General features: G+C 45.6%; 1 protein-coding gene across 2 annotated transcripts in view; it reads left to right on the top strand.

Annotated features, from left to right (window-relative positions):
• The first annotated feature begins 1936 nt into the window (after nt 1-1936).
• Nucleotides 1937-15246, top strand: part of LOC138983721 (lysosome-associated membrane glycoprotein 1-like) — a 46388-nt gene continuing 33078 nt past the window's right edge. Inside the window, exons 1-3 of one of the 2 annotated variants that reach the window (XM_070357027.1) lie at nt 1937-2031; nt 2123-2263; nt 10543-10634. In XM_070357027.1, coding sequence (XP_070213128.1) covers nt 2218-2263; nt 10543-10634 — 138 coding nt within the window. In that variant the 5' untranslated portion in view covers nt 1937-2031; nt 2123-2217. Of the gene's footprint in view, nt 2032-2102; nt 2264-10542; nt 10635-15246 lie in introns of both variants that reach the window. The other variant, XM_070357028.1, reaches the window with a different exon arrangement.

Genomic DNA, 15246 nt, shown 5'->3' on the forward strand with positions numbered 1-15246 from the left:
TGTGTCTTTTTGGGTGTGAAGCGATTCCCATTTATAAAACCTGTGGTGGAAAAGGATTTTAACGACGTTTTGTTTTGGACTCTAGTCTAAGTTAGAATAGATCTTCATCGAGACGCAGATTGAATCACACTCACAGCGCATCCACAACGGTGAAAATTACCTCCTCTATCTCCATGTATGGACCAACCCCTTCTGGAAACATTTCGTCAGCGACTACGATGGCAGCAGGCTTCATTCTGTGTTTCTGAAAGAAGTCGAACAGCACACGGCAAACACAAAGATTATCGAAAGCAGTACGAGTTGTGAAAGCGTAAAGAGAGTTGAGTTTCTTGAAAGCGGAAGCTGTCTGCATTCATTGACCGGAAGTGACTTGGCATACAAAACAAAGTTTGTATTGTAGACCAAGGATACCATAAAACATAGTTATAGGACACTTTCGACTGAATCATTGAAGGCGAATCTCATTCAGTTATGTCAAATTTTCTAGAAAACATTTCCTAGAGGGTGCCATGAGCAGACGAGATATTAATTCAAACACACCGAGTTTTCACCAAACATGACCCTAGCAAGCTGACAATCTCCTTTATCTTTATGTCATAAACCAAACCCCCCCCCCCCCCCCTATTTCCCAGAAAATCACCAATATGCATGCTTTTGAAGCAAGTGGGTTTTTTTTTTTAGTGGGGGCCTTTTATAGGGAACTACGAACACAATTAGACCAAAGAAAAACATTCATATTTCTTAAAGAAAAATAAAAACAGCATTTCTTGAGAAGACTCGGCATGTGTTTTTACCTGAACTAAATATTCTGGAGGGCGAGGCTGCCTTTCCTAGCTGACCAGGGGACGCCTTTGTTGTTTAATTGCCGCTGACAAGTAGACACTTGATCGCTACAACCATGACTCTTCGAAACGATTTCAATACCCCCCTTCAGATTGAGACATCCTTACATGATTTGCGCCATTTTATTTTCCTCATTATTATTATTAAGAGAAGGGCCCGAAATATGGACAATATGTTTTATGCTGCTATATAACTAGCTTGTTTTCTCTCAAAGAAGTCACATTTTGTGCTGGGTGGTTATTCTCTCTGCAGTTAACTGTTAGGCCTAATAAGAGCGATAGAGCAAATTAGCTTTGATAGACAATGAGGAAAAATTGTATACACAAAATTTGTCAAAACAGATCCAAATAAGGAGCCTAGGCGCCTAATATGGACCAGTGAAGAGGCCATCACAAATTATTGTAAAAAGTCCACTATACTTAAAAACAACATGATACAACTTAGCGTGCCAGTCAGACTAATTCAAATATGAATCAGATTTATTTGTTTCAGTTCGATGAGAACATTATTTGAAGCACAACAAGAAACTAAAGAAGCTAATCAAAAGCAGAGAGAAAATAAATGAAATATTGAACCAACTTGCACAAAAAGAAGACTGTTTGATAGATTTTGTTGAAAGTGTGAGGACTACATATAGGCATAGACCTATAGGTCCCTGATATAGGTTATTCCAGGAAGCTTCTTCATGAATGAATTAAACACGTCTTTTATTTTTTGTCACGTGCTCAATATTAGGGACGAACACATACTTTGAGATTTTGCTATCATTTTGTTTGGCGCTAGAACGATTTTGGGGGGTAAAGCGTCCACAACTGTTTTGACCACGTGGAATTTATCCAGAGAGGGTTGTTTTGAGCGCTAGGCTAACACTATATAAGTTTGTCAGAACAGGAGCTGGTCCATAGTAGAGGCCCTTCCCCTATTATTACGTCTTGTTCATTTGAGGAAGAAGACACACTTCCCTTCAAGGCAAAGAGTCTTGCCTTCCGCCAGGTTGACTAAAAAGGGAGGTGAGGGTTAACACAATAATGTAAATTTCAAAGACCGAAATTCTTTAGTTTTGCCACAAAAGGGATACCATAGTTCGAGTAAGGACGAGAATCTCGTGCACCGTGATGTAAGAGTCATATGACGGCCAAATCTATCCGCTGTGTCAACCATCACGTGAAATCTAAGACCTTGGAGGAGGTAGGTGACTGTTCATTTTCACGTGAAGTTCTGAATTTTTAGCAGAAGGAGCTGTTTCAAATTGTGAACAGGTCTCTTGATTTTTTTGCAGTACTGTACGTTCTGCCGGACATTCCACAAGCCGATCGGCAACGAACTCGAAAGCAGCTGTAAGCGTCGAGACTGCTCGTACAAATCGAAGCGAAAATGAAGCTATCCATTGTTGTCGTCGCTGTAACATTTGTTGCTGCAGGTGAGAGAGTTGTCCATTCGAAGCTTTATAACACATATGTACAAAGTGTATTGCACCCCTTTTCGTTGTGTGCACGTCGCTGTTAGCTGTGTCATCATTTAATTTCACTTCAGGTCAGTTTCATTCGACTTAAAAGTTTAAACCATGACTCGATCTGTAATATCTAGTGTCAATAACCACCCCTTTTTATCCGCTGTGACAAGCACACCGTGCGTGCAGAGATATTGGTTTAACTTTAAGTACACATCAGACCTTTGTCTGTTGCGTAAAGTCTACATTCAGTCATGTCAAAGGGAATGGAAGGATACTCATCGAGTCATACTGTTTATCAGTTGGAAAGTTGTAGAACTTGTACAAATGTTGAGGAAGTTATTCCGAGGAGTTGTTTTTTTAAATTTAGCTTGGTACAGAGAAGTAAAATCTGTTTGCAGTGTTGTACTTTGTATAGATGAGTTATAGTGTTATTGATCCAGTTAAATATCACATTGACTTTTCCCCTCGTAAATTCCCCTCTTTGTTACTGTTGGTGTTCAAGATTCTGAAAAAGGAATAGATTGTGATTGACCATTCTGAACAGAAAGTAGGTGGTAATTAGAAGAAGTTTGGGAGTGACCGTTCTAAACAGAAAGTAGGTGTTACTCTGTTAGTGTGGAAGTTTTTTTTAAAGCAATGTTCGCCAAATGATATCAGGATACGCAAATGTCTTGAAGTTGGAAATGAAAGTTTAAACCATGTTTCTCTTAGCAAGCATACCTGATTACCTACATGTTGTTGCTGTAATTCACAAACCTCGTACCTCAATTTTTGAGGGTTTGGAACTAAAACAATAGTAAGCTCCCTTATTATGTTGCCCGTGTGGTGATGAAACATTGAAAGCTTGTAGCTCCAACTGCATGCTTTCTAAAGTGCAGAAAAGTTCTTGAAGAAAATTTACGAGGTTTTCGTGCCACACTTTGACAGAAACTATGCCATAATGGATGAAAGATACAGGGTTCCTGCTGACAGTGCTGTTGCATTCTTGATGACTCCTTTGGATAAAAAGCTCTTATATAATTTATATATATATATATATATCTCAATATTTTTTCAATTGAAATGAATGTAATATCATTAATAAATGACAATTCCACACATTAAAGGCACAGTAAGCCTCCTGTAAACCATCACAGAGCTCCCCGAGCGTCTACATACAGTACAAGCATACTTCCATTTGAACGCTCACCGAACGGAAACATCCTGGCTGCTTTCTGTCGAGCGTGAGAAATTTTCAAAGAATTAATTTTCGTGGACTTGCTCCTCTACAACGACGAGGTAAATTATTCCACGTACATATCGGCTCTACCTTGTGCAAGAACTTTGTAATCTCACTTTTCTGACTTGCCACGTGCTCCTCAACTTCCAACATGGCTGAACAGTTATCTGCACTACCTACTTATCCTTCGTTTGACTGTTCGTCTGATGGCGTGTCTATCAGATGGAGCAAGTGGATCGTAAGACTAGAGAACCTGTTCGTTGCATTCAACATTGCCAACGACAAGAGGAAGAAAGCGTTGCTGCTTACGTACGCTGGGAACGATCTGAATGACATTGTGGACTCTTTTCCAGCTGCTGATCTGACCGCTCGGGATGGTGAGACTCACTTCCAGAAACTTGTTGATCGTATCAATGAACATTTTAACCCACAGATCAACAGAAAGTATCAGGTTTTTACCTTCAGACAGCTCACGCAAACATCTGACAGTGTTGACATTTTTTATCAACAGCTGAAACGACATGCCTCTCTCTGTAACTTTGCCAACATTGAGTCTGAAATTAAATCGCAGCTGATAACCGGTTGCAAAGTGAACAAGGTGCGAGAGAAGGGCCTGAGCAACCCAGGAATAACACTGTCTGACCTCCTGCAGTATGCCCGCACATTGGAGTTGACTGCTTCTTACTCAAGAAAAATGCATGAAGACGGTGCAGTTAACCGACTCCATCGTTCAGCTACATCAAGCCAGCATCAGCCTTGATCGACGTCATCACCAGCCCCGCCGTAGTCAAGCCTCACACCGTCATAACCAGCCAACCGAGCAATGCAAGAACTGTGGTGGTACATGGCCGCATGAGAAGGGACAGCATTCGTGCCCTGCTTTCAACAAACAGTGCCGCTCCTGTGGAAAATTCAACCACTTCTCATCCGTCTGCCGTTCCAGTCCACGCAACACGGCAAGATCAGGGACAGGTGGAAGGGGCAGTGCATCCTCTTCCTCCTCCCAACAGCCTCGCTCTATCAAGCACAAGCCCAAACCTGTTCACCACGTTGAGCAACATGGTGAATGTGACAACAACGACGCTTCGTTCATTGACGACGGCAGTGACGCAGACACCGAGTACGTCTTCACTGCAAACGGCAACTCGGATCAACTGCCACGCTTCAAGGTCTACCTCAACGGACAACAGACAACCTTCCTTGCTGATTCCGGAGCTACAGTCAATCTGCTATCACGGACAGATTATGAAAGTCTTACACCCAAGCCACCGCTCAGCCTGTCAAACGTGAGAATCTCTGCGTACGGCAATCAACACTCCATCCGTGCGTTTGGACAGTTTTGCGCTGAGCTACACACTGACACAGCATCCTGCTCAGCCACGATATGTGTTGTTCCAGGCAATGAGAAACCCATCCTGAGCTGGTCAACCTCGCAAACACTCAAGCTGCTGACCACCGTCCACTGCATCGAGCACAAAACTCAGCAAGAGAACCAGCTTGGTAAACTCAATGATCGACAGATCAAACTCCACATCGACGAGACGGTACAGCCTGTCGCTCAGCACTACCGTCGTGTTCCCTTTCATGTCCGCAGGCATGTGGAAGAACAAATCCGAAAGGATGAAAAACTTGGTGTCATCGAGAAGGCAACTGGTCCAACACCATGGGTATCTCCTATAGTTGTGGTGCCTAAACCTAAGTCTCCAGGCAAGGTACGCGTGTGCGTCGACATGCATTCTGCAAACAAGGCCATCAGGAGAGAACGTCATGCTACCCCAACACTTGATGAACTGAAAACCATGCTCGCAGGTGCTAAAGTTTTCAGCAAGCTTGACCTGAACCAAGGCTACAACCAGCTAGAACTAGCTGAGGAGTCACGCTACATTACGACGTTCTCCACACATCTTGGTCTCTACAGATACCGACGCCTCTTCTTTGGTGTGAACTCCGCAAGCGAGATCTTCCAAGAAACCATCAGGCAAGTACTGTCTGGCCTCAAGGGTGTCGTAAACATCAGTGACGACATTCTCTGCTACGGTACGTCACAGCAGGACCATGACCATGCAGCGTCTCCGTGAGAAAGACCTCACTCTCAACACTGACAAGTGTGAGTACAACAAGAAGTCGCTTGAGATCCTTGGTCATATCTTCGGGGAAGACGGCATCACCCCAAGCCAAGACAAGCTCAAGACCATTCTTGAACTGCCAACACCAACCAACGCATCTGAAGTAAGAAGTCTTCTCGGCATGATGAACTTCTGTGGTGCACACTTCATTCCAAACTATGCAACACTCACCCATGAACTCCGTCTGCTGACAAAGAAGACAACACCATGGTCGTGGAATGAAAAGCATGACGCAGCCCTCGGAACGCTGAAAGCAGAACTCAGCAAAGCAACGACGCTTGCTTACTTCAATCCAGGAAAACCGACAGAGATCTACACCGACGGCAGTCCTGTAGGCATCTCTGCAGTCCTGACCCAAGACAAGCGCATCATCCAGTTTGCAAGCCGAGCGCTCACTCCAACAGAACAAAGATACTCACAGACAGAACGTGAAGCACTCGCCATCACATGGGCCTGTGAGTATTTCCACATCTACCTGTTTGGTGCTACATTCACTGTCTACACTGACCACAAGCCTTCGGTCAGCATGTTCAACAACCCTCGTGCTCAACTCTCTGCTCGTGATGAACGCTGGGTACTGAGAACACAGCCCTACGAAATGACTGTTCAGTACCGACCTGGTTTCGACAACCCCGCCGACTATCTGAGTCGACATCCAGTCCAACAGCATCCCAGCAGCAGAGAAGAGAAGATCGCAGAAGAGTATCTTCACTACGTTGTCGACACGTCCACTCCAAAAGCCATGACGTTAGACACAGTCATCTCAGAAACAGCGATCGAGGCCTGCGAACAATACTGCTGTATCAGTGTATGGTAACTTATTTACTAATTGATCATCAATGCCAGTGTTGTTGGTACAACCAAAATCAAATATTGTAGAGTCTTCTTCTTTGACGTGATCAATCACTAAATGTCCACCCTCATTGTCGAGTCAAGTATCTGTATTGTCACAAGGAGCGTTTGAGCTGTACAACTACAAGAGGTCAACTCACAAGTCCAAATCCAAGTAATTTGCTTTAGGAAGAACTTTCCCTACTTCCTCCTGATCATATTTCTATGGTGTGATACGCATACTTGTGATCGTAATCAACAAATCAGGTACGTGTCCTGGTGAAGCGTTTTTCTGCAGAGTGTACCTGTTGGTACACAGCTTAAGCTAAAGAATTTAAATTGCCATTACCTGAGCCTTTCCTCCAGAGTTCCCCCCCCCCCCCCCCCCACATCATGTGCACGACAAGGCTGTTAACAAAACCTCATGTTTTGTAATTCTAGTACAGTAGTAGACTAGTAAATTAAGTCTGTGTACAGTTTACACTTACAGATACTGAGTTAAACTTTGATTACAGCTGATTTTGTAGAGCCTTTTCGTCTTATTCCCGGCTTATTTGACCAAGTCAAACCAGTTGAGGTTGCCCCCATCCCCACCCTCTGCCCCCATCACCCCCACCCCACCCCTACCTCCACACATGTGTGAAGTACAAGACTGTCAACCAGACAGTTGGCTTATATTTTGTAATTCTAGTTTAGTCTGTCTGTGTACAGCTTACAATTGATTTCCTCATTTGAAAGGACAACATTGACCTTGACCTTGCGAATGTGTGAGTTACTAGAAGATTCTTCAGTATGGATTTGTTCCTATATTTTCCCCGATGACTTCACTGGGTCACAGCTTTCACTAGTTTCACTTTCACAAGGAAGGTGCAATCTTGAGGCGATCGACACCTGGCAGGTTCTTTAATCATGATTGATGTACAGTAGAACCCCCTTATAACACCTTCACAACTCGGAGACTGTCAGGTCTTTAATAGAAGGGAGTGTTAAAAGTGAGGTGAATTGTATTTTACATATGTTACTTATTCATTTTGTACATGTACTAACAGAATAACTGGTAGTAAAAAGAGGTCAGTCGTCACACAATTGGGGGGGGGGGGGGGGGGGAGAGAGGGGTATCTTGAATATGTTCTTATCACGACACCTGCACATGTTTTCACTGAAACATCACAGTGTATAGAATTGGACATGCAGACATGGGAACCCATACAATTTCGCACTATTTTAAACGCATTGTCTAGAATACGATCAGTACGGTCCGTCGAGAAAAATTCCTGGACTACTTTTCTTCATAAGCGCAACCTGAAGCCGATCCAGTGTTTTGACACAAGATAACAGTTTTTGCCAGTAAACATTGAAATACGCATCTGTTTTAAATGTTTTAGTAAGCTTTGAAACTGAGCATTTACTCATTTAGAGTAGATTGACTCTGGAATGACAAACTGTGCTACTGGCCATGACATTTGTGAAGTTCTGCTGTCAGTGTCACCATCATAATTAGACCTGATGTACTGATGAATTACACACCACTGTTCAGCGTGGGCCATTATAGTTTAATGCTGAATGTCACTATGTTCCTTTATAAACACCAAGAGCTCTGATATTGTGATAAAGTAAGAGTATTAGATGACTTGGCAGTGTTCTGGTTCATCACTCCTGAGTCTTGTTCATTTAGAAACTTGTTCACAGCTACAGGGATCAGAAAATTGGCCCTGTCTGAAACTGTAAGCGATAACAATTTAGACGTCCTGGATTGGTGGTGACCGATTGTGCGGCAAGCTAAATTGTTAATTCTGTTATCAGCCAAGCCTGCCAGTTTGATAGCTCCTGCCATTGTTGTCTGCCTGTTTGTTCCTTGTTAGACTCAGAGTACTTTTACTAAGGTTAATCTCTTATTCTCTTTTTCTTTTTGTGCACGTGTCAATAATACATTAGGATGTGCCACTACTACTACCAATGTGGCTTTTGTTTGCATGTGATACAAGAGCCTATGTTAAGTTCACGAGCGTAAACAGTTGGAATGAAATGTTCATTGTGAAACTGGTGTTCAATTGCCTGTCACAAAACCACCGTTTACATTATACACACTAAGGACAGGTGACAGCATGAATAAGGGGTGTAGGGGAAGCAGTAGACTCAGTTGTTTTGTCAGTTAATATAATAATAATTACACTTTTTTTTATTCTGTCTGTTTTTTATGGGGCGGGCGAGGGATAACAATTCTCCTGTTGTCACATTTGTCTCTAAGGGTAATAAAAACAATTATTAATACATGACGAGTAAGCAGTTACCGGCTGCAGTGCTATATATAGTATAAATAATATAATCTGCCCAAACAGTGGGTTTTTCTTGCTTTAAAAGTGGCACTGTACATATTTGATACATACTGAGATTACTCTGGGTCTGAGTGAGTGAAGAGACTAGCTTGCTTGCGTGCCTTTGTTTATTAATTAATAATTCAGTTTGTTGCTAATCTGCAGATTCAGTCTTGAGATTTGAGAAGGGAATTGTTTGAATTGAGGACCTTTCTGTGCAGACACTCGGTTAGTGCTAGCGACCGACACCCCCATCACACACACACGCACACACATGCATGATCATTAATTTTGCAACACCAATTCTGTGCTCCGAGTGTAACGACTGCCATTTTATCAGGAGTTGTTGTGGGTTTTTTTATACATAATCTTGGGCTTGGTTTATCTTTGCCATGCTAAGCCTGGAGTTGATAAGTTATGAACAAGTGAATCAGGGTTAGTAATGGTGTCACCACACCTTGTTGAATTAGGACAGCGTCAGTCATCATCATATGTCACTTACATACAGTTTGTGTTATATTATAGATCTGTGTGTTTGGTTGCCAGTACAAAATTAATGCAGAGAGCAAACATGTGTGGCCTTTAAATCATGATTGCTATGTTCACGGATGTTTAGAATGGTTGCTTGAGGTTTAAATGTGCGTTACATTTCCTACATGCTTTACATTTTTGTTGATGGGTAACTTATACTTTTTTCTCTGTAGAAAGTCCTGTGTTCGTTTTGCTCACTTTGAGGGTCGTTATTAGTATTACCGATATTGTTAGATATTTTTCTTTTAAAGGTAACCAGTACCCAGCCATTGTTCAACTAGAATCCTGTATGAGGCCTGGGAGACTTAAAATATTCTGTCAGTGTAAACCTGTGCCCTTTCATGATAGGGTACCATGACCAATGATTGAAAATCAACAGTAGGCAGCTAGTAAAAGAAAAAGTCTAAGGTGTCCCTGATTTGAAGCTGCATCTATTATTCGAGAGATAGCTCACGTTCCACACAAACCGCTGTGCCATTACTTCAGAACGATACAAAGTGTAAATCACATGTTTTATTTGCTTGACTCTATATATTGAAGTTAAAGTTCTATGTGTGTCTATGTCAAAATGAGAGATACAAATATACATATGTGAGTTTTAGAACGACAGTGGCCTAGATCTATGATGTATTAGCTTAACAGTCTGGCACAGTGGACCGAGTGGTTACAACACTTGCAAGGAATTTGTGATTCACAGAACTTTGTATGCAGTTTAATTATGCCGATCAGCTGAGAGAGATACATCTCTTTTGTGTTCATTGGTTGTAATGTTCCTTTAGGTCAGCTAATGCATTGTTTTTATTAAATTAAGTTAAATTCTTTCTTTATTTGGTGTTTAACGTCGTTTTCAACCATTCAAGGTTATATCGCGACGGGGGAAGGGGGGAGATGGGATAGGGGAAAGGGGGGAGATGGGATAGAGCCACTTGTTAATTGTTTCTTGTTCACAAAAGCACTAATCAAAAAATTGCTCCAGGGGCTTGCAACGTAGTACAAATTTAAGTTAAATAAGTTTATACATTCATTGAATGCATACATGCTGTTTGCTTGAATGGAGTGTCAGCGTGTGTCACTGTGTCAGCCAGTGTGTTTCTATAGTAAGTGCAGTGCCTATAACACTGTCTATGTGCATATATTTGTTTGTGTATACATGCCCATGTTATCAAGGCCAGTAAAACAAAAGAAATAAGCTTTTTTTCACTTCTTGGTTTCTGTTGCTTTCAGTCCAGGGAGTGACGTACAAATTGGAGGACTGCATTCGGGTTGATGTGACCGGCTCTTTGACTATCGCTGCCGAGGAGAATGGAATTTCAATTGTATGTACTTGTAATTGTATGCACTCGTGAAATATGTATTTAGCCCTGATGGTTGTTAAGTGTGTGTTTGCTTATGTACATACATATTTGAAGGGGGTTAGGGGTGTATCTGGGATTGTGGGGTCAGCCCAGAAATGTAATGTTTTTGAGTTTGACTGTCTAAACTTCTAAGATTATCCACTTTTATGAGGCTGTGGATCATACAGCACCCAAGAAGCCCTAGTATAGACAGACGCAAACCTGTTTACCCTAATACTATTGTGGAAGAATTCAAATGTATAATAATTTATTTAATATCATATTCTTACTCCGAATCACATTAGCATTGAGTCACCTGAGATGCTTATCACTGAAAAACGCTTACCCGGCTAAAGAATTTAAAGGGAAGCAACCCCATCACCAAAACGAAAGTGAAAGTAGCTTTGGTAATGGGCCAGTACACCGGGAGTTACCTCCCATACGGGTGTATGCCACGTCACTTCCTCTAGGAACACGTGCCTATTATCATACGTCTTTTTCACCTCGGAGAGGACGGTTCACTTTTTGACGCTCTGTGGCTGTCCTTGTGTGTTTGAGTGACACCCGCCGGCCACGTTACCCAGCTTGTCTGCTCGCCTTGCCTACAGTTTGGTGAGCTCGTTCCCGTTTGTTGTTGGTTGTTTGCGCTGTTTCGTTACTGTACGTTGTCCGTTTTTTACGGACTTGTGTGTCAGTGACTTGCGTGTTTCGCCATTTTGTTGTGTGAGTTAGTTAGCTAACTCGTGTGACTTTGCTAGTAGCTCTGCGTGCCCTCTTTCTGTTTGGGCAAGTGTAGCTTTAGTATTTTGTTGACGCGTAAGCGTGTGTGTTTACTGTGTTTTCAGTCGTTTTGACTTACGTTTCAGTAAATCTTTTTACTTTGCCACGTGTTGTTGACGTTTGTGTCAGTGTCTTGCGTGTCGCCATTTTGTTGTGTGAGTTAGTTTTCTAGCTCGTGTGACTTTGTTTGTAGCTCTCCGTGCCTCTGCTTTTGGGGCAAGTTTAGCTATAGTATTTTGTTAACGCATTAGTGCGTGTGTTTACTGAATTTTCCAGTCGTTTAGACTTATGTTTCAGTAAATTTTTTCGCGTTGCCACGTGTTGTTGTCAACATGTCTGATTCAGACAAGCGCCGTGCCAAGTCGGACCCCAAGGGGAAAATTAAGGCTAAGTCTTCCTCTTCCAAAGCAACGTTACTTGTTACAGACCAAGAGCGTAACACTTTGTTGGCTGTACCAATTTCGGCGCCTAGCGCTGTTACTACTTCTGCTTCTTTTGCGGCGCCTAGCGCTACTGTTACTTCTGCACCTGTCTCTACATCGGAGACTTCGTCTTCTTTGTTAGCACCTGGACAAGGTGCGTTGGTTTCCTCTCTGTTAAAGTCACTGGTTCCAGAAATCCGCAGCTTGGTGCAGGCAGAATTTCAGCGTTCCGTCGCCAGCAGTTCGGCGTTTCCGGCATCTGGCAGTGACGTCCGGGCATTGGCTTCCGTGTCTTTGTCCTCCACTTCCGGCTTGGAGCAGCGTCCTCCCTCTTCAGCGTCGGTTGGTAAGCAGAGCTGGTCCGATAGCCCTCGTGAGGCGCCTGGACGTTCTCCTTCGGGGGACAGCTCTTTCGCATCGGGTCACGACCGATACCTTGCTGATCTTTCATTTCCGGCGATAACCTACGAGGCCCCGGACTTGTTCGAACAGCGGCGGCAGTCGGTTTCGACTGCCGCATTTCCGGCACTTGCCGGAAGTGATGATCCGTCCGCTCCGGCACGCTACGGCGGTCGCGGCAGGATGGAGTATTCACTGACTTCCGGTCCTTCCGGATCGCGAAGTCAACCAGTGCAGTCTTCACTTCCGCATTTTGCGGTTCCGTTGACTACACTTCCGGTTTCGGCCGGAAACGCTTCTTCCTCTTCTGGTGGTTCCTTCCGGATACCAGATAGTGGATTACAGCGTGCGCCTTCCGGCTTTCAAGCGCCTAGGCTTGAGCAGGCATCACTCCACTCAGTCGGGGGAGTGACGTCAGCTCATCCAGCTCCGGTTTTTGCGGATGGTCGTCCTGCTTACCCTTTACCTTCACAGGGTTTTGGGCGGCAGGATGACGTTAGTGCTCAGGCTTTTCCGGTTTCCGGTTTGCCAGGGCATGCTTCTGCTTCCGGAACTGGTGACTTCGGTCATGGTTCCACGTGTGACTATTCTGATGCTCCATCAGTGGTCAGCGAGGAGTCGCGGGGCGTGTTTCCGTCGAAGCTCAAGTCTGTTCTTGACGTCGCGGCGGAAGTAACGTCTCGTTATTTTCCTGAAGGGGTGGTGGCTGCGGACTCTTCCGCATCATTCGTTCCTTCTGCCATGGCGGACTTCCGGCCGGCACAGGAGGATGCTTCTTCCTTCCGGTTCGCCGAGTCTCCGTCAGTGGCTTACCAACTTTCGCATTCACTGGTTCGTCCAGCACATGCGGGGAGTGGTATTCGGCCAGTGCCTGTTCCGTTACTGCTTCCTTTTGGTCCAGTTCCGGAATCAGCTCAGCAGTGGGTGGCTTCAGCTGCCCAAGCCTCTTCCTTCGTGCCTACGGCCAATAGGAAGCTTGGCATGCCCAATCAGAGCCAGAATTGGCTGGCGTCTTTTGCACTCCCTAGGGCTACCCTTCCGGTTTCCCGGGAATTGCTGCCTCTTCTGGCTAAACCGATCAAGCGTGATTCGGTTTTGCCGGTTTCCGAGGCTTCCCTCCTCTCTGCTGAGGAGGTTGGACGTCGGCAGATCGAACTGTCCTCCATTGCGGAGACTCTCGTTCGGGCTCTGTCTCGGGCATTGACCGATTCGCTAGTTCCTTTCACTCTCAGTGAAGAACAGAATGCGGACGATGTCTCTGCGCTTTTGACCGCATTGGCCAAGGTCAATGAGGAACAATTGCGTCTTTCCTCCCTGCAGTACACCCAAGCGGTACTCTGCAGGAGGGATCTCTTCCTCTCGCAGTCCCAATTCACGGAGCTGGCTACTAGGGAGACCTTGAGAGTCTCCCCGGTCTCAGAGGAGTCTCTCTTCTGTCCGCTGGCACTGGATGCCAGACAGAAGGAGATTCAGTCAAACAAGGACAGTCAGTTCCTTGACTACACTCTGAAGGGGGTGAAACAGTCTCAGCCTTCTAAACAGAAGCAGGCTCAGACATCGTCTAACCCCAAGCCAGCTCAGAAGCGGCAGGCTTCGCCGGCCGCTCGTGGTGGGAAGTAGAGGACGGCATCGGGGAGGGGGCGTGGCGGCTCTGGAAGTAAGCCACACCCCCAATGAAGCGCTCCCGATCTCACCTCCCTCCCGCCCTCCACCTTGGTGATGGCGGGAGGCCCCTCCCGGGCACTTTCTCGTTGGATGTCGGTAGTAGACAGCCAATGGATTGTGGGAGTGGTGAGTTCGGGCTTCCGTCTACTCTGGCGGGAGGAAAAGGCGCCTCTTACCCGAGTGCCTCCGCGGTTCAAGCCCCCCTTCTCGCAGGAAGCACGTTCCGTCTTGCAGTCGGAAATTGCCTCCCTGGAGCAGAAGGGCGCGGTGGAGAGAGTTCGGGTCCACAGCTCCCTGGGATTTTACGGGCGTCTGGTCGCTGTTCCCAAAGCATCAGGAGGATGGCGTCCCGTGTTGGATTTATCTCTCCTCAATACTTTCTTGAGGGAGATAAAATTCAAGATGGAGACGCCAGCCTCTGTCCGAGACTCTCTCCGCCCAGGAGACTGGGTGACCTCGATCGATCTCACGGACGCATACTTTCACATTCTTATGCATCCGACCGACCGGAAATGGCTTCGTTTCCGGTGGGGAGATCAGATCTACCAGTTTCGCGCACTCCCTTTCGGGCTGTCTCTCGCACCGTGGATTTTCACCATGGTGGTGAGACAGGTCTGTGCACTGGTGAGGTCCCAGGGTATCCGTCTGCGGGCTTATCTGGACGACTGGCTCATCATGAACCAGTCCCAGAGCGGCTGTTCGCAGGATACCCTGACGGTTCTTCGAGAATCCAACTGGTTGGGGTTCTCGATCAACCGGGTAAAGTCGGAGCTGACCCCGTCACAGACATTCACTTATCTGGGGATGTCTTTCGACACGGTCGCTTGGACTGTCCAGCCTTCTCAGAGAAGGGTGGACAAGCTCCAAGCTCAGATTCGCTCCACTTTACCTCTCCTGATGGCTTCCATCCGCTCGCTCGCCTCCATCTTGGGGCAGATGGAGTCTATGGCTCTTCTGGTTTCACTGGGCCGGGTCCACAAATGTCCGCTTCAGTTCGCGCTGAAGCCGTTTGTGGACTCTCCTCTGGTGGACTGGGACGCCCTCATCCCTTTGCAGGGATGGTTCCAGTCTGCGACCCTTCCGTGGTTGCACACGGAGTGGGTCTGCAGAGGTGTTCCGATCGTCGTGCCCCTCCCCGACCTGGACCTCTTTACAGATGCGTCCAGGGAGGGTTGGGGGGCACATACAGATCTTCAGACTCCTCCCTTTCCGTTACTCAGCCGAGTAATCCGGAAAGCGGAGATGGAGGAGCCGGCCCTTCTTCTTCTGGTCGCTCCTCTGTGGCCGTCGCAGGTCTGGTTTCCAGATCTTCTTCGGCTTGCCCAAGG

Source organism: Littorina saxatilis, linkage group LG13 (genome assembly GCF_037325665.1).
Source record: "Littorina saxatilis isolate snail1 linkage group LG13, US_GU_Lsax_2.0, whole genome shotgun sequence".
NCBI lineage: Eukaryota > Metazoa > Mollusca > Gastropoda > Littorinimorpha > Littorinidae > Littorina > Littorina saxatilis.